The following is a 26,999-nucleotide window of genomic DNA, read 5'->3' on the forward strand; positions in this document are numbered from 1 at the left end:
AAAAAAGGTCGTCGTTTTCGATCGAACCACGAATTCCTATTTAGAGTCATTTATGGTCTCGGGCCAACGTGCGCCATGCCGACTTCCAACGCGCATTGTAACTTAATTAAATCCGGTTGTTTCTGATAAACGAATGGACAGTGGACACCCGAATGATGTTGGCTGATGAAACTAATGAGTAGACTTTTTGTCGCCGTAAGAACAGCGACGCAGGGCTCCTCTTTCCCTGGGTTACTGTTCTTACGGCGACAAAAACGCCCATAAAACGATGAAAGAGCGCACTCACTGGAAATGGAAAGAGCCGCGGAATAGAGACTAACAACGAAAAGGAACTGTGAAATCGGGCACTAGGCCGAAGTGGATGCCAGTGAGACCGCTAATGCACTGCGGCAACCGCAACTGGTCGTTCGGCATCCTCCTATCTGTTCATTACAGCGCATTATTGTGTCTTATTGCATTGTACATTGTGTGCGTCTTGAGACACAATTGTTCAGATGAAAATATAATCCGAAGATTATTGATTATTATTGAACCAGTGACCCACACGTCGGCGGGTAAATCGGACATTGGGTCCGCCGTCGGAAAGTCCCAGACTGTGACGATGTAAAACGTATTCTAAGATATATTCTAATGGGACAATAACTTTTTCTGTAATTTTGCGGTTGATATTTCAATATTACTGCTAGCAATAGGGCCTACGTTGCCTGCCACACTAGTTTTAATGCCATGAGCTTTTGTTGTGATTCCCAAATGAAATAACCCCGTATACAGTGTATTTTACGTTGCGTTTTTGATTGTAAGGCAATTAACATATCTGACATATGACAGACTGAAATTGTGGATATACCTGGTGCATCGGGACTGTTTAAATGTATAATTTCATCCAAAATATTTAGAATAGAAACGCCAGGAAATTTCCACGCTTCAAAAATACAAATCATCTCAGTACTGAGAGGTTCGGCAACTGCAAAAGGTGTGAAAAATAGAAGTATCAAATATGGTGGAAGAATGTTGTTATGTTGTGGAAGATTGTAAGCGAGTGAGGCGTGTATGGAAATTTACCATTCCATACCATGCCCTGATCATAAGCATATGAATAGAAAATGTCTACTCTTTACAGCAAGCCTGGCTCGTTCCGTACGATACAGGAAAAGCAGAAATTAGATTAGAATTAAAATTAGAGCATCAATTAGGGTTACCATGCGTCCTCTTTTAAGAGGATTTGTCCTCTTTTTTGAAGACAGCACTGTAGTAACGCTCCGGCGGGTATTCCGGGAGCTGGGCCGGAAAATTGACCTTTTTTTTAGTCAACCACCTGATAATGTGAAAGAAAAACTGTATTTTGGGCGCTGAGCGAGAAAGTCCTTTTCTTCTTAATATTTTTAGTATACCGATCACGAAGTGGGAAAAATTTACCATTTTTTCAGGATTTTCCTCCGGTGTTGCAAGATTTTTAAATGCTTGAAAAAGTGTCCTCTTTTCAGATTTCCAAAATATGGTAACCCTAGCATAAGTACATTTCACAAATTAGATCAACTGTATTTCTCTGTAATTAGCGTGAATTATGTAGTTGTCCCAGACTCCTAGTCTAATCGATGGGTCATATCAGTATTTTGGCCTCATTGCAATTAAATACCGATAACTTCAACAGTTGTCAAATTTGAACTTGTAATGCACCGGGCTTCAGTAGCGTGGTACGTTCGGAAACAACATCGTATCGGCACGTCCAGTAGGTCCTCTACCTCAGTCAGGATTCGACTAATATCACCACTCAACTGTACATCCTTGCAAACAGGCTGACGAAATGATTCACAAAATTAGCGTCCGTGAAATATAAATTTATTGTATTACGCACACCGAACACAGTGAACTATCACTTGGTTTGAGCATTGCAGTGAAAAAAACAACAACACAAATTTAAAAATTAACTATACAGACGAAAAACAAGTTCAACGCTGACAAGGAATGAAAAATTTCGCAGCTCTAGGTGATATATAATACGACTTGCAGAACGGATGAAACAAGGATTGCACTCTTTCTGAGTTGTGGCATTCACCCCGACGACGTACGAAGCTTCAAGGTATCTCTGTAATCTCGTATTTGCTGCAAAAAAATTGTTCCATACGTGTCATTACAACAACACAGAAAAAAAAATGGGTACTTTGTTTCAATAGGCTTACAGGATGAAACTTTGGGAGAGACGGTTAACAATTGTTTCACAATTTGACGTCACAATCCCAGATCCACTTAAGCGGAAAGGTTATGATAGTTATGGAGTCACTATGTAATCGTGAACTGCATAGTTGGTCAAAGCAGTAATCGTTGCTACTCAAGTAGAAGTAAAAGTAGTGCCGTGAATTCTTACTCAGTTACAAGTAGAAGTACCAAATTCAAAGATGTGTCAGAACTACTTGAAGTGGAAGTAGAAAATGGTTGGTGTCAAGAGTAGTCAAGTAGTTTTGAAAAGTAGATTTGGCCGAGGGATTACACACTAGGGTTGTTCAAAAATAACTTTTTTTGGCTCGATTCCAACTGCAGAGCCAATTGAAATTTTGAATTTGTCATAGAAAATGAAAAAAAAAATTTCAAATTTTACTGTCAACCCCATAAAATTGTTAATTTGCCTAAAAAACGATGCAACACAATTTTAGCTCAATTCCAACTGGTAGAAGCGAAGTTATTGCAGTTGAAAGTTTTAAATTTGCAAAAATAGCATCGACAGCTGAGAAAACCCAGAATTATCCATGAAATACTCAAATAACTTCGCGTCTACCGGTTGGAATTGGGTCAAATTTGTTTTGCATTTGTTTTCGTAGACAACTCAACAATTTCATGAGGCGTACAGAAATTTTTTATAACGCATAAAATAAATTCAAACTGGCTCTGCGTTGGCTTCTACTGGTAGGAATTGAGCCAAATTCGGTGCACAGCGTTTTAGGCAACCAAACAATTCATTCAGTGAATTCCTGGGATCCGACAAACAGAGTTATTTTTGAGCAACCCTATTGCACACCTTTGGCAGTTATCAACCGGAAATTAAAAGATGTATCTTTGTGACTAACGCAAGATGACTAATAATGACGATACAAATAGGTATAATCTTGGAAAATATATTCACGTACCCTCAGTGATACGGACTACGGAGGTTGTTATAATAATTTCGCTCATTAAAATCATGCAAACTTGTCGCAAACTACTTTCTAGTATTCAACACGCAAAGTGTAAGAAATTTTGCCTAAAAACTGTTCAAGAAGTGGTCTAGAAACAAAACAACTTGAGTAAGTAGCGCCACTGAGCAAAACCTACTTGAGAACTCCAAAACAAAACAGAATTACTGCCCACATCTGTAGTGAAGTAACAATGACAACTGTATGTCAGCTGTGCGCACGGTGTAGTTAGGGGGCAAAGGGACCAATTGGCACTTCCAATTTTTGACTTTGACATCATTTGTGTTTACCGCGTGACAATAAATCTCCTACCCAGGTTTTATATGTTGAAAATTTGAGAGGACCAATCTTTGTAATGCGTCACAGGACTTGACCTTGGAACTCACACTCTGCAAAGACTAGGCAATTTTATCTTGAAAATGGTAGTAGCGACGCTCGTCCGTCTCACACACGTTGCAAACGCGCGCCACATACCTGTATAGAGCGTGCGTGAACTCGTAAACACCCGCCATGCTTTTAGAAGTTTCCAGAGTGTGCTCGATCAAAACTTGGTCTTCCATATTTTGACACAGTCCCTTGATGAACTTGTCTCTGTCAGGCAGCATGTACACTGCGACGCCCACCGCCTTCTTTATAATCCAAGGGTGGTACCTAAATGACGATGTCTGCGTGTCAGTTCAGCAATGATGCAGGAAATGATTCACGACTCAAATGGAAACGGATACAAATCGATTTCGAATCTGTGATTCACACGGCCCTTCCATGTTTGGGGATTAACGCGCCCTGCGTTAGAATGACAAATGACATACCAGAGTATTCTAGTAGTAGCCTACTAAATAGTACTTCACCGCTTGCTCAAGTGACTCTGCTTTCATTTCTGCATTACAGTTTTTCAGTCAAACTATTCACTTTTTACACCCAAAAGTTTTGTAAAACATAGAGAATTTTGGGCTATGTTTACATCACTTTTACGAGTGAAAGTCATAACAACAGACCAAAACAGCCTTGTATCACCATAGTGTCCTATATGGTGTCGACACAGCCAAATCTCACGCCTCAGTGAAATTGTATCACGTCACAATTTCCATTTGGCTACAGGCAATTTGACGGTCATTTTTGACCGGCTTGCCGAGCATTAAATTTGGTAAAACGGGTATCATCAATCGAAAGCTGACTCCACTGATTACGAAAGTATAAATTTTATTCCGCTCGTGGCCCTGGAACAATCACCTCGATCAGCCTCGAATTTTTCATTGTTATGGAGATTGGCATTGGGATGCAACAATGCTGTCTGGCGAAACGAGAGAGTCGCTCAGGAAGTAACAATGCTGTCTGGCGAATCGAGAGAGTAGCTCAAGGGAAAAAGAGCCAGACACCATTGTTGCGTCCCAATGCCAATCTCCATAACAATGAAAAATTCGAGGCTGATTGTGGGAGTTCCAGGGACACGAGCGGAATAACATTTCTATTTTCGTAATCAGTGCAGAGTCAGCTTTCGATTGATACCCGTTTTACCAAATTTAATGCTCGTCAAGCCGGTCAAAAATGACCGTCAAATTGCCTGTAGCCAAATGGAAATTGTGACGTGATACAATTTCACTGGGGCGTGAGATTTGGCTGCGTCGACACCATATAGGACACTATGGTATCACCGTATTGTAATAGATTTTCAGGAACTGCAACTATTTGTACCGTTTGCAGTCACTTGGCGAAAGCAGAAGATGCATCCAGCATTTCCGAAAATGGTCACCTCTAATGAACTGCTAAAAGTATGTGAGATGCGACCCCACTTTTTAACCAATAAACTACTTTTCACGTGTCGGATTTTGAAAAGCAGAAAGTATATTTTGGATAGGTACTCCTACTTTCTGGGAGTACTTTAGTAGGTTTTGCCCATTTGTAACATTACTCAATCCAGTGGCTCTTCTGACTTCTTTCGCTTCTACACTACAGTTTTTCGTTCAAAGCTATTAATTTTGACACTAAATATAAGCACAGAGTAGTTCAGGGATATGTGTATAACACTTGTATGAGTGAATGTCGTATCAATTGGGCGAAAGAGCCCTGCATGATGGTAAATGAATATATTTTTGCGAGTTACTTCTACCTGTATTTTAGTACCAACACTAGCTACTTTGACAACCTCTGAACACCGATCGTCGCAATTAGATTTAAACAGTGCTACAGTACACACAACAGTTTGTTGTCATAGAATTGAGACAAAATATATAGCGATAATAATATACATTGTTTTCAGTTGGTTCATACACTGTTTTCTGTATTCAGACTCAATTTCTCAGGAAGTAATGTATTAACGATCCGAAATGGACTTACGTTGCCATCGACGAAGCATGATAAGCATTATACGCCATCAGAGACACTTTACCGCCATCTTCATTTCTTCCCAGCTTCCCAAATAGAATTAACAAGAAGTTGAGAGCACGGTGTAATCGCAGAAGGGTTCTACTACCTGATGCAGGTACCTGATGATGTAAGTTCATTAAATATGAATGAAGTTACACAATACAGAAGGCAAGGCTTCACGATAGAAGTCAAATAAATTTACAAACTTGAAACTGATACGTAACAGGACAAAATGAACTTACTACCCGACAGCACTGCTATCATCTCAATATAGAGATAAAACATAAGGGAGTTATCAAGAATGCGATTGCGGTATAGTTAGATGTGCAAAAGTTGTTCTTGCGGGTTACAGACTGATTGCAGTATTTTAAATATTGAGATTCAATGCCATTTGAGGCAACATTCCTAAGCACAATTGTTACAATATATCTGGAATTCAAGATTTGCATGACATCAACGAGTGGAATTTGGACTTTGATAAAGCTTGCCGGGTCTGAAATGTCAAGTCATTAAATATCAAAGCAACACAGCTTAATATGCAGTGAATAACGAATACATCTTAATCAAAATGCAGCTATGAAATTAGATAGTTGACATATTAATATTTTATCAGTTCAAAACACCTCAGATTGCGGACACTAGGGATTGGAATAGTGAAATCGATCAAACACCATTAGCCTATATACCTTAATAAAATAGGAACATGTAAAATAAGAGACATGCACATATTGCACGTTGAATGAAAAACACCAAAAGAAAGCTAAAATGGACAAGCACATTGTAACTAATATTTCTTTAAGACAATATGAACGGCATGAATAAGAATCTCAAAAACGATATAAATTTTTCTTACTTTACTGGATGGCGCTTCCTTGTAGTTGATCAAACCAGATCCCTTTTCGTATACAATCATCTTCTCTATCGTTTCATACTTAGCTTTGGAGTCAGATTTTCGAAATTCCCTCAGTATTTCAATTTTAGATTTGACGTCAGCACTCACAAATGAAAAAGCTTTGCCCATACTGAGTAGAAACCTGTAAATACACAATCGGGATGCCGATGTTTGTATAGGCCTAATCAAATCAAATATTCTATGTGGTCAAAAATAGGTTGAAATTCTCAAGCAGCTTGAGTTTGACATTCAGTAAAACACTTGAGTAAAATGATTTTGCTTAAGCTGAATATATCTCAGTAGAAAGATATCGCATTCAGAGAGGAATAGAAATGCTCTGTTGCATTTAGCAAGCAAGGCTCAAAAAGAAGTTTTACAATTACTACAAACAAAAATGAATAGGCCAGCTTTATTTTGATGAGCCATTATATCACTTGTCAAACAAAAAGAATATGTACATAACTCAACTGAGACATGATCTGTTGTTATGTTATGAATGATACCAGAATCCCTACTAAGAAGTCATGGTCCTACATTTTCAGAAGACATTTAAACACATTACTTATTAAGCTCTGTCCAGGCATCCAGATACGAATCCATATCGACTTCGGATCTTTTCGGCGACGACGCGCATTTCTTGAAACCTTCATCGAGCTTTGCTATCGAAAATTTGGCCGTACATGGAGTAGCTCCGCCGGCTTCTGCTGCCATTTTTTTGGCTTCAGGTTGAGTTTCCTGAATACACGATCACTGATTAAGGTTTGTACTTGGTATTCAGAGAGAATAGGATTATGATAAAAAAATATCTGTTCTTAAATCTATGAAATAGGGGTGCTAGAACTGTTGGTCTCTACCATGAAAAATATGTTGTGATAGCTTGGAAAGGTGTCTGATTCCAAGATGACAATAATCAATTGAACTGACCATTTTACCTAGTTGCATACCATGAACATGAACATCATACACAATCTGACATTCAATGCTCTAGTCAAGGCTATTCCTTATCAATTTTTGTTAGTAGTTCCAATTCCTATCAATGCTGGTGCAGCTGACTGTATGAAAATAGGCGTTTAACCTGCACCAACATCGTAGTTTAAGAAACGAACCTAAGCAAAGCTACTAAAAAATCTTATATTTCTACGTTACAATTGCGTCTCATTAAAACTTGGCTGTCGGTCTATATAACAGAATGGTCAGTACCTACCTAAGGCAATGTTACAGTTCCGTATCCAAGGTTTATACAGATCAATGGCTGGAAATCACCAATGACAATGTCGCAGACGAGCAATGCCTCTTCCTATACTAAATTAAATTAACCTTAACTTCTGGCGACAGATACGCAGTACGCACTAACGACGCCGACGAAGCCATCTACCTAACTACGAGCTTTTCGTATGATCGGTTCGCTTGACTGACTGACCACGCCCCTTCACAATTGTACTACGCCCACCGTGATGTATATCGGATTGATTTGATACAGCTCTATTACTAATGTACGGCCGAAAGGATACTTTTCAGACAACATGAAGAGTGAAGACATACTTACTGATTTGTAGATAACATCAGCCTAAAAAGCCAACTATCCAGCTATATCGAATACTAAAAATTACTAACCTCCTTGTATGCGTCGAAGAAATCCACGACGAATTGTGGAAGTGCATGTTTTCTCGGAGATGAATTTGTTGCAATTGGTACAGCTGCTCAAATGAGACGATAAGTTATTCATCAGACCTGATCGCAGAATAACTTGTTATACTTACTAGTATAGCAGTTGTATGTTGCAAGCACAACCAAGAAGAAAAGAGAGCCCAAAACACTGAAACCCACTTTATTATTCATTCTGCAGTTTGGCCGCAAGCAAAACAATACTCTTCTGCTCTGTACACGAAGCCAATAGCTGAGGTGATATGCCATCGGCCGCACCAATACCAATTCTAACTATATCGTCCGCCAATTGCGAATCATACGCAATTTTACCAGAAGCCGGGCTTCATGAACTACCAAGGAAAGCAAATGTTTACTTCAATGAGAAACGTTCGCGCATTAGAAGTTAACACGTTGTCGATCAACACAAATCGAGAGTTTGCAATTCTTTGTCCATAGGGCGAAGGTTATCTCGCTTGATACCGCCGTCGTGGAAATAGAAACCATATCACGGTGTTCCGCGTATTCGTTCAATTTAAACTCTATCGCTTCGCAGGCTATGCACATCAAATGCAATTATACCATCATCAAATTTAAATCGAACGGGGCTGTTTGATAATGTATCAATAGAAAACCGTCCGAAAAACTTTTGTTACAAGTAAAACCCATTCAATGCACTTTGAGGTGATTATTTGAACTGATATATGATTGATGAATGGAATATATTCTTGCCGGTCGGCAATTCATTTGGTCACCCGAAGCCGTTCTCACGCGAGTCCGTAGCTATCGATGTTCACCAGTCAGGTGACCGACAACTTGTGTCTGTAGTAGTTCGGGATCACAACGCAGTCATAAACAATTGATTATAATAGATCTCATCTATGGCATGGCGCAACTCTTGTACATTGTGTTCAACTCCAGATCGGAAAATCAAGCCGTCGGTGAGACTAAAGGTGCGGGTCTAGGAGAGTTGACTACACGACCGTTGAGCCTGTATAATCTTACTATCTATGAGACAATCTTTTGCTACGCCTACAGCCAGATGCGGTCAATCAGTTGTAGTCGGAACGCAAGTTGAAGCAGCTTCATAAATTTCTACTCTTGTAAAAGTAGAGATTTTCAAGTATGTATTCTAGGCCTGGTTTTGCCTGATAAACTGACAGGTGGCAGTGGCCTTGGTCAACCAACTGAGCTAGAAGCGCATGTAGGCACAGCCTACATACTTCAGTACTCCGAAAAAGTAGAAGTGCTTCGGTACTGACCCGCTCCGCCGCGGTTTCCTTCCGGGTCAGCGGGACCATAGGCCAATTATACAGGAACTTGAAGAGGTGGATAATTTATATATTCTGCGGCATCGCCAGAGATAACTTCCTAGCTCCAAATAAACTATTTGGAAAACTTAGCAAGATATCTCTGCGTCTTTATATGTAGCATAATTGCGACCGGGCAGTCGACTTTGACATTGAAACGGAATCAGCACGAAAGTCGGTTAAGAATTGATGCCATATCAGCGAAGTGCAGATCAAACCGCCTACAAGATTCCCTACTAAGTTAGGTATACCTGCTCCTATTGGTATCAAACCCTCATCAGTTTATCAATATGTTTATTAGTTCAAAAAACCACAAGATTGCTATGAAATGATAGGAAGAAGTCTAAACAACTGTGAAAAGTCTATCGATCACACACACACCTTGTGCTGAAGAAGGTAATAAAAATTGAAGATCACGTCGAACGGAGCCAAGTATCGTGCACTGAACACTGAATGAAAAATACAGAAAGAGATTGCATAAAATAGCCTAACAATTGAAATGGCATGTCTCAACAAGACTTGATCTCGATGTGTCAAAATGACGATACGGCAATCAATAGACATAGCTGGGATGAGAATCGGGAGATGGGGGCAATTTTTTTTCAAATAATGTGATATCTAATGACTAATATCCATTGTGAATGAAATCAAGATCGAAATGCGAAAAAAGGATCCACAGTGAAATTTAGAACAGCCCTAAATGAAACACATAAAATCTAATAAAGCCATGTCCAGGTTTGAAAACAGTGAATTTTTGTGCTTTTATGCATGGACTTTGAACTGACTATGGTGGTCAGTATGCATTTTTATTTAGATACCAGAGATTGGTAAAGTGCAAGTTCCAACGAAAAAAAAACACAATAAATACACGCATACATATAAAATATAATCTACCGCATTCATCCAATCAGAAACGGAGTCCCACGGCACAGGATAATATGCATGAAACAAATTAGGTGTTAAGGCGTGCCAATGAGAATTCCTCATTGAGATGGAAGATTAATGAGATGTTCAACTCTCAGTCCGACTAGAGTTCTTCGTCACAAGGCAGGTCTTCAGCTATTAAATTTGTGGAGTAGATTGATATTTCAGGACTTTCTGAGTCACATTCTTCATCCATGTGCTGAAACAAGAAGACATACTAACATACATTACATGGTACTGAAATACCGGAGGCTCTTCAAGGATGTGATAGAATTCACTCTGTCAATGAATGCACGAACAAATATTGCAAAAAATGGCGAACAAACCAATAGTTAAAATCGCCAATCAAATCATATTCAACAACAACAGGGTCGTAATGAATCGAGTTGCAAATTTTCATTGACTCGACATGACTCGAGTCAATTTGCTTGTTGACGTTGTTGTTATGAATGCGAGGCATTCAATATCACGTAAGCGGAGTTGTAAACAGTGAATTGAAGACTAGAGCTCAAAACTTAACAAAACACAATGACTCGGACTCGAGTCTCGACACTATCGACTCAAGATTCGACCCTCTGCTTCCCGACTTGGGCTTGAATCGGTGGGGAATATTTAAAATGACTCGACTTGACTCGAGTCAAAACTACAAAAGAGAGGTTACAACCATTCCAAACTTAGACTTCCGATGGTGACACCACTACCTTTTTAAATCTCCTGAAATTTGGCACGTGCATAGATGAGCTGATTCCAAACAGGATGAACTTTATTTTATGAAAATTGGACTTGAGGACAAAAGTTATGTCATTTTGAAAATTTAGCATTTTCCGCTCATTTCGGGTCCGCACAGTACTTGTTTTACCAATACTATATTGAAGGTTTAGCTAGATGTTGGAAGACAGTTGAGATTTATCACTTGGATTTCTCGGAAGCCTGTCTATATTTCCAAGTGGCATTCAAGGCCTTGCGGCGTAGGGTCAACGGTTAAATTGAGCGGAAATTTGGGTTCCCTGATTGACGGCACTGTCACAAAGGGCGCCATCGCTAAATCGTGATGCTAACCACTTCGTCGAAGAACTGATCTATGATGTCATAAGCCAATTTGTAGATTTTGTCATCTTCGTGATTTTGCAATTACTTCCCAATCATCGTGCACGCTTCGGGTGGGTGTCTGATTTCAGAGATTAATCCTAGTCGTTCGAAACGTTCTTATCTTTTCAAGGTATCGCAACCTTGTGCCATTTTCGAGAGGACAAAATTGTGAAAAACCAAGTCAACTTTACATAACTTCTGGTATTCCCCGCACACATAACCAATTCCTTTTACTTAGGGTTACCATACGTCCTCCTTTAGGATTTGTCCTCCATTTTCAGGTTTTTGAAAATGTTCTCCTTGTTGGGAATTCGTTCTCCTTTACAGCTTTTAGAGCTAAGAAATGGGCATTATAAATGACGCTAAATAGGAAATTCGTGGTCCGAACGAAAGTGGCCTTTTTCTAGTCAACCAACCACAAAGTCGGGAAAAATTTACCAGTTTTTCCGCATTTTACTCCACAATTCTTAATCTGAAAATTTTAAAAAAGGGTCCTCCTTCTCCGATTCCAAAGTATGGTAACCTGAACTACCCACAAGAAAATCATCCTGATCTCGTAATGGGTAGAGAGAGAGAGAGAGATATGATATTCTTTCTCGCCTGCACCATCGAGATGCTTTGGCGACGGAGTTGCGATACGGCGCCATGAGGTCATCTAGTCTGCGCCCCCGTTTTTTTTTTCTCCTCCATGCTATCCGTGATTGCTGAGCGCCTAGCAGGATAGCTGCGGATACCTTTTTTCGAGTCTTTGGTATGATTCGGCCGGCGATCGAACACACGACCTACCGCTCGAGAAGCCGGACGCATAACCATTACACTATCTCGCTCGGTGGACTAATTTCGCCCAATACGTGGAGTGGAGGGCATTTTGGGCTAATGTCTTACAATGCTGTTAGGGGGGGGGGGAGGGGAGGCTGCCAGTAAAACTGCACTCGAGCCACTGCAAAAACTACAACATAACGTATCATAGCCAGGGCCCCAAAGGGGCCTGGTTGTCCAATGTCCATCCAACAAGTCGCTACTGAATAGATTCGGTGTCCTAAACATAGAAGACATGCGGAAACTAGAAATCGCCAAGTTTATGTATCAGTTCCACTGCGGTCATTGCCCTGAATATTTCAATGACTTCTTTACCTCGGAATCAGAAGCGTACAAGTACAACACACGCGGGTCCACGTCGTCCAAATATCATATGATCGACCGAAAAGATCATCGCTCTAACATATGCCGGACCTGACGTGTGGAACAGTATCCCGCCGAAAGACAAGCAATTACTACTAGTCCATCCTCAAGATTACCGGACCACGACCTCGCCTTCCATGACATGCCAACCCAATTTTGTCTCTTTTTTCAATACTATCTCCTTTTACTTTTCATTCAGTGTGCATGCCTCCTTTTCACATCGAATAGGCCAAGGTGGGTGTCTGATTCCATAGTCTATTCCAAGTCGCTTTGACACCTTCCTATCTTCCATTGTATCGCATTTGTGTGGTGCATGGAACTGATAAAATTGCTTATAAAACAATGACGCTGGTCTTTAGAGCACAGATCCGTTTACCACTGTCCTTCATAGCATCGCTTTTACGAACTACATTTGATAGGCCCTGTCCAAAATGGTTCCATACCCTCAAATATATCCCATCGACCACAAAAGCCCGAATGATTCTCACTATTTTATTCGCAGAAATCCAAAACCCAAGCTCACAAGATGAGTTTGACAGCTCGACAGTCAAGGTCATGGAAACCGTGATGGAAAAAGACTACCGGAAACATTTCTTAAAACTCGTAAAAGCGAAGGGGAAACTGCGAATCGTGGGGGGGGTTTCGAAAACTGCCATTCCCTTACACATCGTGCAAAGGATTTGGAACACACGCAAATGGAAACACGAGTCCATAACGGGCGGGCTAGGCACCTTAACGGTGATTAGTAAATATTCGTACTTAGATACAAGCGATCGCTGAGCCGCGGGGCTCGAGACTAAAGAAACGGATGAATATACGGAAATGGTTAAAATAATATATAAGTTACTGGTACGCAGGACATCACGTATGAAACGATGCAGACCGATATAAGGCGGGAACGCCGGGGATTGACGCCGATACCACACACGATTCACGCACAAAGAAAAGTCCACATACGAGCGGGGGGGGCCGCGCGTCAGCACGCCACGGACACCCCCGCGACGCACACACTTCACATTCAGGCACACGACACGGAGCAGACAGAGCAATATATCTCTCACGTCAGACTTGGACAACTAGATAATTCTAGTTTCAATTAGAATCTTATTTGTGTAACGCTTCTATGCTTATAATTTAATGTCTGGCTTACATGAAAATGCTACTGAACTGTATAGCGCAAAACAAGCCAAGCCTGGCGTACAGACGTTTGCCATTTTCATGCTTATGAGAACGAACCCAGCTTTGATATGAACCAAACTCAATTCTTGTCGATGGCGAAGATTTTGCGAATACAGTCATTTGAATTTTAATCTAAAATGGCTGAAAATTTCCTAATTGTCCAATTCTGTCTCACGCTCACACGCTCGCTAACTCTCTCAGACTGGCGGGGGGCGCTCGGAAATTGTCGGGATGAGACAGATCGCGTCAATCATCATCAACATCATCATCATCTCACAGCACACACTCCTCACGGGGACGGCCACCACACACACGCACAGAGTGTGGATAGAGATCGGGACCGGGTGGGGGCATCTACTCTCTCTCTCTCAGTTAAACTTGAATTCGCCGTCCGGGGGTAGCGCAGCAGACGGGTCAAACTGGAAGCCTTGCGTGCTGTCCGGGGCCAGCTCTTCGTCGATCTGCGGAAGAAAAGGGGAATTTGAAGAGCTTCTTCGAAGTACAGAACCTCAGCGTACAATTGAATAGTGAGGAAAATTGATATATTATAAATGCAAACCATTCAATATCACCAAACAGAGTTAAAAAAGTGGGTTTAGGAAAACTTTAACTGGAAACTGAGCAGTCAACACAATGACTTGGACTCGGACTCGAGTCATAATACCATGACTCGGACTCGATCCTCTGTTCGCTGACTTGGACTCGGACTTGACTCGGTGGGAATTGAAAATGACTCGACTTGACTCGAGTCAAAAATATAAAAGTGAGATTGACTTGTGACTCGGAGCCTTGTGACTTGGTTACAACCCTGGGCTATGGTATATTCATATTGAAATGAACCCGAATATTTTCGGCTGACACTCGTCAGGGGTAATCGTCAGCAACTAGTAGAGAATTGGAAAGAACGTTGTATACCAGCAATCGTATCACAAAATATGACATAACCGGCTTGACAATTCGAAAAATCGGGGCCAAGAGAGCCCTTGAGTACAATGTTCTATTTGGAGATGGGACAATGGTTCATGGAGCTAAAGTGCTTCGAAAATTCATGCCGCCGACAGTAGATTAAAAGCAGAATTGATATTTTAAAAGCTGGATTTGGAATGTCGAATTTCCATGAGACATCTGAAAAAAATTTACAGTCCTGACTGGATATGAATTTGAAAATCTATACGAGACCGTATGATAGGCCTACAAATCAGACATGGAGTAATCGCGATTTGTAATCGCAACAGATTATGAAGATTACAGCATTTTCAAGTAATATCGATTATTCATAATTGATGTTTGGTTGAGTGATCATGCTTAGTTGAACACAGTTTTGAATGTTGCTTCTAGCAAAAAGTGTGCGCTGTACAATGATGTGAAATTTTGATCAAAACGTGGCATTTCCACTGAACTCGACAGTTCCTGATTCAAATCATAACCGAGCTGTCCTTTGGAGGTACTTGTAACGGCAGCTCGCAATATCCGTATTAGGTAAATTGTTGACTTGTATATTTCGTCCGTTTAACTACAAGACGAGCATTATTGGCTGTGGCATAATTTCATGTTTATTTAATCTTATTCTCCATTGGTTCTACGAGAAACGGGCATCAATCGGTATCTTGTGATCCTTTACTCAGAATTTTAGTCTGCCGCAAGCTATCTGCCGGGGTGTCATGTTCTAGCTTGTGTGAAAACCGTTGGGAACGAGAAACCATAGTGTCCTATATGGTGTCGACACAGACAAATCTCACGCCTCAGTGAAATTGTATCACGTCACAATTTCCATTTGGCTACAGGCAATTTGACGGTCATTTTTGACCGGCTTGCCGAGCATTAAATTTGGTAAAACGGGTATCAATCGAAAGCTGACTCTGCACTGATTACGAAAATATAAATTTTATTCCGCTCGTGGCCCTGGAACTCCCACAATCAGCCTCGAATTTTTCATTGTTATGGAGATTGGCATTGGGACGCAACAATGCTGAACAATGCCGTCTGAAACTTTTTCTCTTGAACTACTCTCTCGTTTCGCCAGACAGCATTGTTGCGTCTCAATGCCAATCTCCATAACAATGAAAAATTCAAGGCTGATTGTGGGAGTTCCAGGGCCACGAGCGGAATAAAATTTATACTTTCGTAATCAGTGCAGAGTCAGCTTTCGATTGATACCCGTTTTACCAAATTTAATGCTCGGCAAGCCGGTCAAAATTGACCGTCAAATTGCCTGTAGCCAAATGGAAATTGTGACGTGATACAATTTCACTGAGGCGTGAGATTTGCCTGTGTCGACACCATATAGGACACTATGGAGAAACCATCGAATATAAAGATGAGGACTGGATACGCTGCGTCTCATCGCAATCAATTACATTGATCCGATAGTCACCCCGTATCTGATAGAATTCAATTTGAAATGACGAGGCATTCAAGCTTCCAACAACCGTAAAGCAGAAGACAATCTACACACGGAAACGGTGCAAATCGATCAGTAAATTCTTTTTCGGCAAGAAAATTATTCCAGTAGACCAGCAAGTATGTCATATATAAAAACCGTCAACTAGTGCAAGCACGAACGATTGGTAAGCCCATATAAAGTTAGATTTGGAACGATGACTATCGATCTCGTAGTCACGGGCATCAAAAGCACTTACATCAGCAGAGAAGAACTGCTCGATGATGTCATAGGCCAATTTGTAGATTTCTTCGTTCTCGTGACTTTGCAGAGCCTCGATCTTATCCAGACCTGAAAGAGGACAACGCAAAGTTCAAATCGGCAGCGTCGCACCGATATACCGGCAGAGGAGGTCAAAGTAGTATCATAGCTAATCAAGTGCAAGTAGAGATTTCGAAGTATGTACTCAAGGCCTAATTTTCTTCAAAACATAACCGCTCAAGTAGTGGAAGAACAGAAAAACTGCTCAAGTACTCTGAAAAAGTAGTACTTTGCTACTGAGCACGCCGGGTCAAAAGCCCATGGGTCTGAAATATGCCAACAGTACCATATGACAAATGATTCAACAAATGTGATAATAGAATTATAGAATGTGGCATCGGGACTAACGCGCGACTTGTATTTACCAGAGATAAGCACAGATTTCAAGATTTTAACCAGATTTTGAAGAGTCTGGATTTGTTGTCGCATACAAATTTTCTAATCAAGCAAATATCACGCAAACGTCAGCCGTTACACAACTCTGTCATGACACAAATGCAAATTCTAGTTTTGGATTTGATGAGCTTATTGGAGGTGCCGAACTTCAATATACAATTGAATCATATATTCGTACTGAAACGAACCCAAATATTTTCGGCCGACACTTGTCAGGGGTGATCGTCAGCCACCGGTAGATTTGGATTTCAATATATTAATTCTGCACATTGCCAGTGTCAACACATCTCACCTCCGCATTCTTCAATCATGTTCGCGACCACCTCGCTGTTGCTAGCCGCCATTTTCAATGTGTTGTTGATGCCGTCCAAAACCACTTGCACAACCTAGCACAGGAGAAAGCGAGTGAGACAAGAGAGAGCCACGAACACAGCACAGACGAGCATTTGGTCGGAATAGGGCCAGATCAATATTTCCAAAGCCAGATTTGTCATGGAAACATTCGCCACCACCAGATATTCAGCAATTAAGAGCTGTATTTGGATTACATACTACTTAATCCTCTCCAAGCCTGGCGGGTACCTGGTTGTCTTTGGCGCTTAGCAGGTCGCAGAAGGGCGGTATCACGCCTTGCTGCACGACGTACGCGACCTGCTGCGGGTTCCCCGATATCGTCAGGTTGCTGATGGCCCAGGCGGCTTCTTTTTGCGTCTGGAAGTCGCTCTGAACAATACGACAATTGCTCGTTACATTCACAAAGATGAATGCTTCCGACATAATTCAATGGCGGTCACAGTTGACAATGAAACCTTGAAAAGGGGAAAAACACAAGTTGAAAGCCACAATACCAGCACAATGAGATGATTTGAATCTAAAACCGTAGGAAAAGGACATATGCTCAAGAACAATGGTTCTCGAGCAGAATACTGTTTCAGCCTTCACTACTGCATTTCAAGAATCACTACACACTATTTCAACCCTATATACAATAATGTTACACATCAATACTGTACACAGTGTTCGTTGAATCGTTTGGTGTCGAAATATTGTACCACACAACAAACCTGATGTGCATATTATGCGATCAATGACAATCACCGCGACTGCAGTGCAATTTATTTATTACTCAGTCAACAGTATAGTGTTTTCAATGCGTTGTCTGACTTTACGCAACACGAATTTCCATGAAAGGAACAATGGATTTCAGGTTGAATTCGGACAACGCCTTTTCGCTGCTTACCTCGGATAAAAGTAAGCGAAACTATCAAAGTGTCCGAATGGTAATGAGCTGTTGGATTTTTGTTTATGTGGCCACAGGCGAAATTTAGGGTTTGCAAAAGGCTTCGGCAGGTTAGTGAAAGTTAAGAAGCAATATAAGCAGTTATGCATTCACCAATGCGACGCAAGCTGATGAAATGATTTCAGATTTGACAAAAAATACGCAATATAAACACAGAAATGCATGCAGTTGCCCAAACACATGCTCAATTTCCCCGCTTACCTTGTGCAAGTGCATTATGACCTGAGGGATTAGTCCCGCCGTGATGACGGCTTGCACCTGTGCCTGATTGCCGGCCGTGATGTTCGATAAGAACCACACCGCTTCCTGAAATGGCGAATTACAGATAATATATGGAGTTTTACTGCAAATTATACTTTTCCTAAACTACACTTGCGCAGTGCTAATCACATACCTATGCACGGCACTAGTTAGAATATAAACCAAAGCGTTTCGACGGATGAGGACCTTAATGGAAGTCTTGCAAAAAAACGGTTCAAAATTATAAATGAGCGCATATTTCGTATACTAAATTTATTCCGTTCAATTCGAATGTAGAATTGGGTCACAACTTTCAAGTTAACCTATATCCTATAGAATGGGTCTCCTACCTTTTTACAAAGTGATGGGTTTGTAGACCTCTTAATTTTCAAAACTCAACCTAAGCAACAATTTTGCAAAGCACACTTAGACTTACCAATTCTAGTGAACAGTAAGTATTGCCGTGTGATGCAAAAGCAACTATATTTGTGATCATTTCACAGACTTCATATTAAATTCGCAATTCCATGTCATTGACAAATAATTGATCAAGTATTAGATGAAACAATATCTTCATATTGCTAACATATTCACCAAGAGCTGTTCGCCTTACGCTAATCAGTAGGCAACGTCAGTGATATGGTGATTCACATTCCAAATTTAGGAGATATTTCAGTGTATTACTGATGTGAATCAGTCGAAATGCTTGCAATTGAACAAAATAACTACATGAACTTACTGATTCGTGTAATTCTCAAGTTCAGTATTCTAAATGGTTGTATAATTCAATATCGAAATATAATGATTCGGTGGTTCTATTATATTTTTTGAATCCTGCAAACAAGTTGCACTTACTAACGGATAATGAAATGGCACACCTAGAGACCTAGTATTTGATCATCAGCCTTCCAAGACATCGCTATTATGTAACAAGACAAGACCCTAACTGATCTAAGTCATAATCGATCAAACATAAGAATTGCGTCGCCTCAGGTCAAAGTGAATACCATCAACGTATCATCAGGAGACTTTCTCATCATAGGCGACAGATAATCACGAGTGTCTGCACAGGTCAAATCCTGCTAATAACAATCCTTTGAGCAGATGTCAAATTTCTAGGACACCAATTCCAAGTATTGACCAGATTGCATACACAGGAGATGTTTGCACATAAGGCTCTCAAACATTTGTGGACACAAACTTTTGGCGAAAGAATAAGCAAAGCCCATCATAATACATCGTACGGCACTCAATTATTGGCATTTTACCTCTTCGACTGTACCAGCATAGAGAAAACAAACGCATGATGCGCAGAGAGGCTTAGATTATGTTAAGAAGTTCACAGCTAACTTGTTGGCAAAGTCCTGAATCGCTGAATATTCACACAAATTTGCGAAGGACAAATTACTGAAAATAATGGTGCTAGGCACCTAGTCAGAAGCTCCAGTCAGCGACATTTCAACATCTATCTTACAAACAGTTTTAAGCCTTTTACACAATGCTGCTACATAGAGTGATGAATACACGCCAAAATAAATTTGACGCTAAAATCGAAGGCAACTATTTTCATGCCGCGCGAGCGAAACTTTTATTTGTTGATGACATGAATCGCGGGTCGAATAAAAAGTCTTGAGAAGTGACGACAATTCTAGGTTTATCCGCATCACACAGCAATCTTACTGTAATACTGTTCACCGGTATTTGTAAAATATAAATATAATATCAAAGTATAAGACTAAGTGGAAAAGTGCGTGCAACTTTCGATGAAAATGTGACCAACAGAGCTAATTGGCCAGGTTCGCGAAATCGGCTCAAGTGGGTCAGATGGATAAAACAACTAAATTTTACATATGCTGACTTAGCAGTTGCAGTACACTGACTGTCACCATTATCATTCTTAATGAGACTGTAGTCCTCGCAATGCAACAACTAGAAAGCCCATACATATCTATATAGTATATATACATCTACATCTATAGCCTATCTAATATATACATTTGATCCACCAGCCAAACGCCATATCGGCCCAGGCGTCAATGTTACAAAACCACACACTGCAAAAGACACAAAACCACACCTTATTAATCTTCTCCTTGTGATGCGACAGCAACGCCGGGAAGTGTTCCAAAACCCCGCAGTTCAAAACGACCTGCGTCTGATCGTCGGTCCCCGTCACGATATTACCCACGGCACGCAACGCAGCCGTCTGCCAGCAAAAAAACAACGAATAATAAAATCAAATATTGCTTTTAAGACTACATTCATTGCAATATAATTTATCAACTCGAAGACTTTTTCATTGGTGTTCTTTGAACATCGGCATATTCATGCTTATTCTCATTTTGCCGTTAACTCGTGACAAGAGACACACGAAAAATCTTCCGAGTCAGTTAATTATCACAAAGGAATATAGTCTTGAAGAACCTCGAACAATAAGATCTCAAAAAACGAGAAAAACAGGACGCCTACCTGTACTTTGACCTCTTGGTGGCTTAGCAGGGGTACCAAAAACGGCACCACGCTGGAGTCGATCACCATTTGAATTTGGTCGTTGCCTCCGTCCGTCAAGTACGATAACGCCCACACCGTGTCGACCAAAATCTGGAGAACAAATGTTACGAACGTTGCAAAAACTGCAATTCAAAACGCAGGCAACGTGTAGGCACCTCTCGTAAGGTTCATTGGTAATGGCAGTCACAGTCCATACATCATTCGGCATTCAAATCGACAAATCATAGGTCACGAATCAGGCCAAATATTCATTAGCTAATACACAGTGGCAGGATTTGACACGCCACCGTCATTCAGCAATACATCAAGAGGAATTCGCTCGGCAAGAATGACTAATCAAACGCGACATTAACGGCATGGCAAATATACCTAGTTAGCGAAAAGCCTACAACGCCCATACAAGGCGGCGTGACCGAATCAATCAAGAATTGTTACTCCACAACGAGTCATTACCACATTGGCTGTTAGCATACTATCTGTTACTGTACTGAAGTTATGCAAGCAATTTAACTGCTACTCTGAAGCGGATTTAAATCAATACATCCAAGTAATTTAAAGAATTTTGATTAGCTCGCTCTAAAATCAAAGCCTAGTCTTCAAGGACAATGGTAATATCGGTGAGTCAACAGCACAGCGATTTCACGCAGAGTACCCACGGGCATGTGTACACAAAACATTGGTGACCATGCAGCAAACATTTCGTAACAGTCACCGGTTGAAGAGATTGATTCTCTTTCGAAGGACACCAGTTGCTAGCAGATATTATTCAGTCAATTACACCAATGTAATTCTCGTACTGTCATAACATAACACCCATGCCACGGAACAAATGAAATTCATTTCAACCTCCGCAACGCTATTTTCAGCACATATTTCACAAGACGCTTTCCCATCAAGCCAGCATTCCTCGACGCAGGGCTCGAATTGAAACTTCAAAAGATAGGCAAGATGCATACGTACATTGTTATCAGGGTGGTGGATCAATTCGCACAGAGCCGGCAGTAGGGACTTGATGGTATCTATTGGAGGTGGCGGTTCTTTGTTCCGACAAAGGTTCACAATGACCCAGGTAACGTTCCTGCGTACAACCAAATATCCCGTTACACGTCACATCCAATTCAGCTGTCGGTTCACATACGATCGGGCGCTATCTCCCACACAATCAATCGCGCTCAGAATATTAATTGCGCACTCAAAAGTAATCTTATACATGGAACGATTCGACGCAATCGATACATCCGCACTTCTAATGGACGCAAAACCAAATTATATAAAATGTTCATACAGCATACCGGTGTGTTTTCTAGTCAACTTGTGTACGCCAGCACACAGACCACAGTTTAACAAAAGAAACGCTTCATCTCGAGTATTCCAGTATCACATATGATGTCATAAGAGTATAAATGTGTACAAATTTCAAACATGTACCAGAAACAAAACAATGTCATTTCCACAACACATCAACATAATTCGGTACAGTTTCTACCGTATCAATTTTATTGCACTTTCCGACAACGCCTTGGCTTGTTCAGAGCGGGCTTACTAATGTTACAGCTTCAAAGTTAATTTGTCATAGACGGTTTTTTAGTTGTTAAGGAATGCCACTGAACCACAAATTGATATCATAGCAATTTTATAGGTAGGTCCTACAAGTCCAAAACTGGTATACCGCAATTTTTGGTACTCTATATATCTGTCGTGTAGGAAAATCAAGCTAATATGCCTGGACTTGATCTGATAATATATATTACATAATATGCAAGCTCAACTTTTGCGTTGATAGTGAATCGTATGCGTACACATGGTTTCTCTTCGCATTGATTTGTTTTCCATTTTTGTTTGGTCACATCTCATTGCGGGACGCGCAATACAACTTGTAAGTGGTCACGAACTGGAGTAGAAGGTTGGGAAGCCCTGTTTAAGCCAGGGGTGGCCAACCTTTTTGGCCAAGGGCCACATGCAATCGACGAACCATTGTGCGGGCCAAAATATTTCAAAGTTTGTAGGTGAATAATAGGTCAACAATATTATTACTGGAGTATATTGCGGGTCAGCTGTATATCGCTGGGCTACGTTTGCAAGTTGGCACTATTCGGCGCCTGAACATATCGATATCGAAACCTTCGATCATTTTGTGCCTAGGTTTCATCGTCCACGGTCTTTCTGCGAGCGCAAGGTCACATGTTGGACGACACTTTCTCTCGCAATTGCGAATATAGCTCGACTGAGTCTGGTACATTAGGCGTTCTTGTATTTTCAGGAGGGGTAACAATATTACAAGCTATAAATCAAGTGATAACATATTGCACGAAGAACATTTTTACTTTGGATTAATCTACCGCAAAATATTCTACTCAATTGTAACGTACGAAGATCTACCAAAAATGTGACTGGACCATGGGTCTGCCAATGCGTCGGAACTGATATTTCAGTCATCAACATCACAAGAAGTGCAGCCAGACTAGTCCTATTTTTGGCCGGCCGTGCTCAAAACCTTCCTAACGTCTTGAACTGATCAACAGAACGTCGTTTCTTATGGTTGATACCCAGCAAGCTGCCACTGGTGATTAGAATTGCCAATGACGTTTGAAATCGTCAACAAATAATTCACAGGATATAGAAGTTTTCCAAAACTATATTAAAAATCGTCCGATCCGCATTCACAACAGTCACAAACGGCAGCAAATCAAGAACTCACCGTAAAAAACTAATCGGAATCTCCGGATTGATGAATTCCAACAGAGGCGGTACCACGCCGAGAGATATCACTTCGTCCCGTAGTTTCGGACCGTCACCTGGCAATGCACAGAACATTCCGCCCACACCGCGACAACACGTCACCAAAACAAAACAACAGTACCGATAATATTTCCGAGCGCCCACACCGCCTGCTCGCAAACGTTCTGATGATCGGACCGCAGCAGCTCCAGGAACAGCGGCACCGCGCCTGCACACACAAGAAAGCAGGACTGCATGAAGCATTTGCAGCATTCTGACAGATCCCCCCTCCGGGGTAGTGAGTTAAGCACAGAGTAGGAAATATAATACCGCGAGTCGGGCAGATTACATTTTTCAGCACCACTACTGATTGATTCCCGTAGTACTAAAGTCTACAGGAAAGACTGATTACTTACAGCGTTCAATAATTCATATCGACCGATAGGTAGGCGTATTCATTAGTCGTGCGTGTAGGCGTTTAACATGAATTCAGAGTCAGCGTTATAACAACGTTAGTGTATACTCCAAAGTATAAACTTCCACAAGAAAACAAATGTGGTCAACAACAATTGTGAACAAAATCACAAAGTTATAGTACAAATAACTATGACCAACAATAGAACGAAAAAAACATGCCCAGGCTGTGCACTGAAACCATATTTATATCCAACGACTTGCTCGTAACCAACACTTTGTCTCCTTCCCGAAAGATTTTAAAATGATCACAAGTTTCCTCACCATAAATACTATAGTCGCTGCGGAGTCAGAGTAGCTTAAATGTCTGTTTTTCACATTTTGGAGAAATCAAGTTTTTGTAAATTTGCCACTTTGGTCATGATCATGTTTGAAACCATGTGAGAATCATGACCATGGGGCCAAAAAGAAATGGTAATAATTTCACAAAAACTTCATTTTCTCAAAACATGAAAGGACATGAGCTACTATTCATTCCACGGCGATGATATTGACGAGGGTCTAGCGTGCCCCCCCCCCCTCAAAAAATGCTACCAGACAGACTTGAGAGATAACGCCAGGAGCTACAGGTATAAACCACAACATACCCGCATCAACGACTGCTTGCGTCTGCGTCGAAGTCCCAGAGGCGATGTTTGTCAACGCCCAAGCCGCTTCAAACTGCAGCGAAGGATTGTCCGGCCGTCTCAAGCACCCGACCAGAATAGGTAAGATCCCAGACTTGATCAAGTCGTCGATGGGGGGGTTGCGGTCGCTGGAGAGGAGCTTGCGCGCCTGCTGCACGGCGTTCAGCTGGATCGCGTTGTCTTGACTCGTAGCGTTCGCCACAATTTCTTCCAGCTTGGACGTGGACTGAAAACAATAGATTTTCATTCAAATCGTTACAGGCGGGCCGAGACGCAAAGAGTTCGGAAATTTGATTGCCTGTGATGATCACAATAGCCAACAAGCCAAGCGAGACATAATTCAAACTAGATAGGATAACTAGATAGTTCTACTTGACTGATTAGTATCTTGAGGTGTGACACGCCGAATGTGAAAGCGCCGAATGTGAAAGCCTGGCGGCGTATTCAACAGAACTTTGACTCAAATTCAATTTGGCTTGTTTAGTGTTGAATTAGATAAAGACATCTTACACACACTTCAACAGCAGCATTTGTTTGAAGTGGCCACGCAAATGCATCCGACCGTTCCACAAGATTAAAATGTGACGGAAGCACATAATCTCACTGGGTATGATTGGCACAAAAAATCAACAGCAGGTACAGACACACATTCAATAATCTTAATTGGGTCTGAAGCTTATCTTAGAAGTCAGAAGGAGTTTTAGAAGCGTGCTAGTTCAAGTTGAACCGCTCGAATAATGTGAATGGTTCCACAAGTCTACAGTTAAGAGAACCAAACCTTGTCACCACTATAGTGGGTCGGAAGGGCCATTATATCCAAAGGAATCGAGAATATTAATTATAATTACAAGACACTCAAATTCGGGTTTTATAAGTATTTTTATTTGTTCAAGAACAATATTTTGATATATTTGATTGGAATCGAAGGCAAGATTTAAATAACAGGCGTTGCCAATCAATAATCATAATACATTAATCATATCAACACCTTGTACAGAACGAATGCTACACCACGGGTGCCTTTATTAATGTTCAGTCAGATAGGTATTTCGAGTATAATGTGGCAAGTCAATCACAATCTGTGATTTGTAATGACATAAAACTGGAAACACTTTTATTAGTCATATAGACTTGGGCAAAACTAGGCACAGGCGAGCCAATACGCATTTACAACAAAACACACCTTATATTTATGGTAGTGTTTCACCCTCACGGCCTCACATCATGTGTTGTTTAATATTGGAAAAATTCAGTCATATTTAGGATATGAGCTACATTAGTGGTAGTGACAATAGGAATAGTTTTTTACAACCCGAAAAAGGCTGGGACAAATCAGAACATAACATCATAGTTCTACAAGCCTACTAATCAAATTTCAAGTTAGGATTCTTAAAGTAATATTTCAACGTTTCAATAACTCTGCACGACGTTAAAAAGACTGGGACAAATCAGAACATGATACATAGACATACATACAAGCCAATAAAGGTAACCAATCAAGTTCCATGCAATATTTCAACTCGTCACTAAATAACTATGTCTATTTACCCTACTGGAATCACGGTACGTTTTGCCCGATATACTAGGTGAGCAGCGATGATTCTCCAAGTTGAAGTAATTTGATAAAAAATGATAACAAAAATTGAAATATAGTGTGAGCACAGGACACCAATGTATAAGCCTACTAATCAAGTTGCAAATCATGTTTCTCCATGTAATATTTCAACAAACTTACCGGCCTTGTATCAGTGTCCAACTCATCCAAAGTGTCATCGACAATAGGTACATTCCGCCTCTTTAATAACGTGTCATCGCGTTTCTGTTTTCTTAATTCTACCGACATCTCATTCCTCTGTCGGCGCATAGTCTGTTAAATATATATAGTAATTTATCGTTGGAAACAGAGAATAAATTCACACAAATAATGGAATAAAACTCACCTCTTGATCTCTGCCTTTGTGTTTCCAGCTACGGAAACGGTTGCTATATTTATCATCCTCGTTCATGGTTGAGAGTGTAATTGGCACGACTCAATCCTGATTAAGTAACAGCGGGAGATCACTGTCAAGATGACAAATGAAGACATCAGCAACGAAGTACAAGGCCACAGTCGACAAACACAATAAAGCCAAAAATTGCCACACAGCGAGACACTGTAAATCAGCATCGATCGTTATTCGCGAATCCCGTTCATTAATTCAAAAACGTAATCAGAAACCGATCACGGTGAATTAATGAACCGACACATATCCTAAAGGGGAGCCAAAAGATCACAAAGTACA

The 26,999-nt window shown here is 40.8% G+C and overlaps 2 protein-coding genes across 3 annotated transcripts; both read right to left on the reverse strand.

Moving 5' to 3' along the window:
• Nucleotides 1-1,817: 1,817 nt before the first annotated feature.
• On the reverse strand, nt 1,818-8,457 carry LOC145437488 (ceramide-1-phosphate transfer protein-like). The gene is made up of 7 exons (XM_080314746.1): nt 8,184-8,457; nt 8,038-8,120; nt 6,986-7,158; nt 6,385-6,565; nt 5,502-5,650; nt 3,642-3,818; nt 1,818-2,103 (listed from the first exon to the last, which is right to left on the reverse strand). Exons 1-7 carry the CDS (start codon nt 8,335-8,337, stop codon nt 2,076-2,078), a joined length of 945 nt encoding a protein of 314 aa, XP_080170872.1. The 5' UTR covers nt 8,338-8,457; the 3' UTR covers nt 1,818-2,075.
• Nucleotides 8,458-13,048: 4,591 nt separating this feature from the next.
• On the reverse strand, nt 13,049-26,999 carry LOC145437489 (importin subunit alpha-3-like). Of its 2 annotated transcripts, none has more exons than XM_080314749.1 (13): nt 26,658-26,999; nt 26,453-26,584; nt 24,679-24,931; nt 23,760-23,846; nt 23,598-23,694; nt 21,860-21,977; nt 20,858-20,989; nt 20,466-20,594; nt 18,350-18,454; nt 17,431-17,571; nt 17,141-17,234; nt 16,391-16,482; nt 13,049-14,212 (listed from the first exon to the last, which is right to left on the reverse strand). In XM_080314749.1, the coding sequence occupies exons 1-13, from the start codon at nt 26,721-26,723 to the stop codon at nt 14,120-14,122; spliced, it is 1,539 nt and encodes a 512-aa protein (XP_080170875.1). In that variant the 5' UTR covers nt 26,724-26,999; the 3' UTR covers nt 13,049-14,119. The 2 variants fall into 2 exon arrangements, with proteins under 2 accessions (XP_080170875.1, XP_080170873.1); XM_080314747.1 differs by having other exon boundaries at nt 24,679-24,943; nt 26,658-26,992.

The sequence above is a fragment of the Botryllus schlosseri genome, chromosome 4 (assembly GCF_051294905.1).
Source record: "Botryllus schlosseri isolate E-star chromosome 4, Bs_hap1, whole genome shotgun sequence".
NCBI classification, from domain to species: Eukaryota; Metazoa; Chordata; class Ascidiacea; order Stolidobranchia; family Styelidae; genus Botryllus; species Botryllus schlosseri.

Coding starts and splice junctions, on each gene's coding strand:
- LOC145437488 (XM_080314746.1), bottom strand. CDS start 8,337: ATGGCATATCACCTCAGCTATTGGCTTCGTGTACAGAGCAGAAGAGTA. Junction 8,121..8,183: donor AACATACAACTGCTATACTA/GTAAGTATAACA, acceptor TCATTTGAGCAG/CTGTACCAATTGCAACAAAT. Junction 2,104..3,641: donor TTCACGCACGCTCTATACAG/GTATGTGGCGCG, acceptor ATTTTTTTGCAG/CAAATACGAGATTACAGAGA.
- LOC145437489 (XM_080314747.1), bottom strand. CDS start 26,723: ATGAACGAGGATGATAAATATAGCAACCGTTTCCGTAGCTGGAAACAC. Junction 18,455..20,465: donor ACAAGGAGAAGATTAATAAG/GTGTGGTTTTGT, acceptor TCGCCATTTCAG/GAAGCGGTGTGGTTCTTATC. Junction 17,572..18,349: donor TCATAATGCACTTGCACAAG/GTAAGCGGGGAA, acceptor CGTATTGTTCAG/AGCGACTTCCAGACGCAAAA.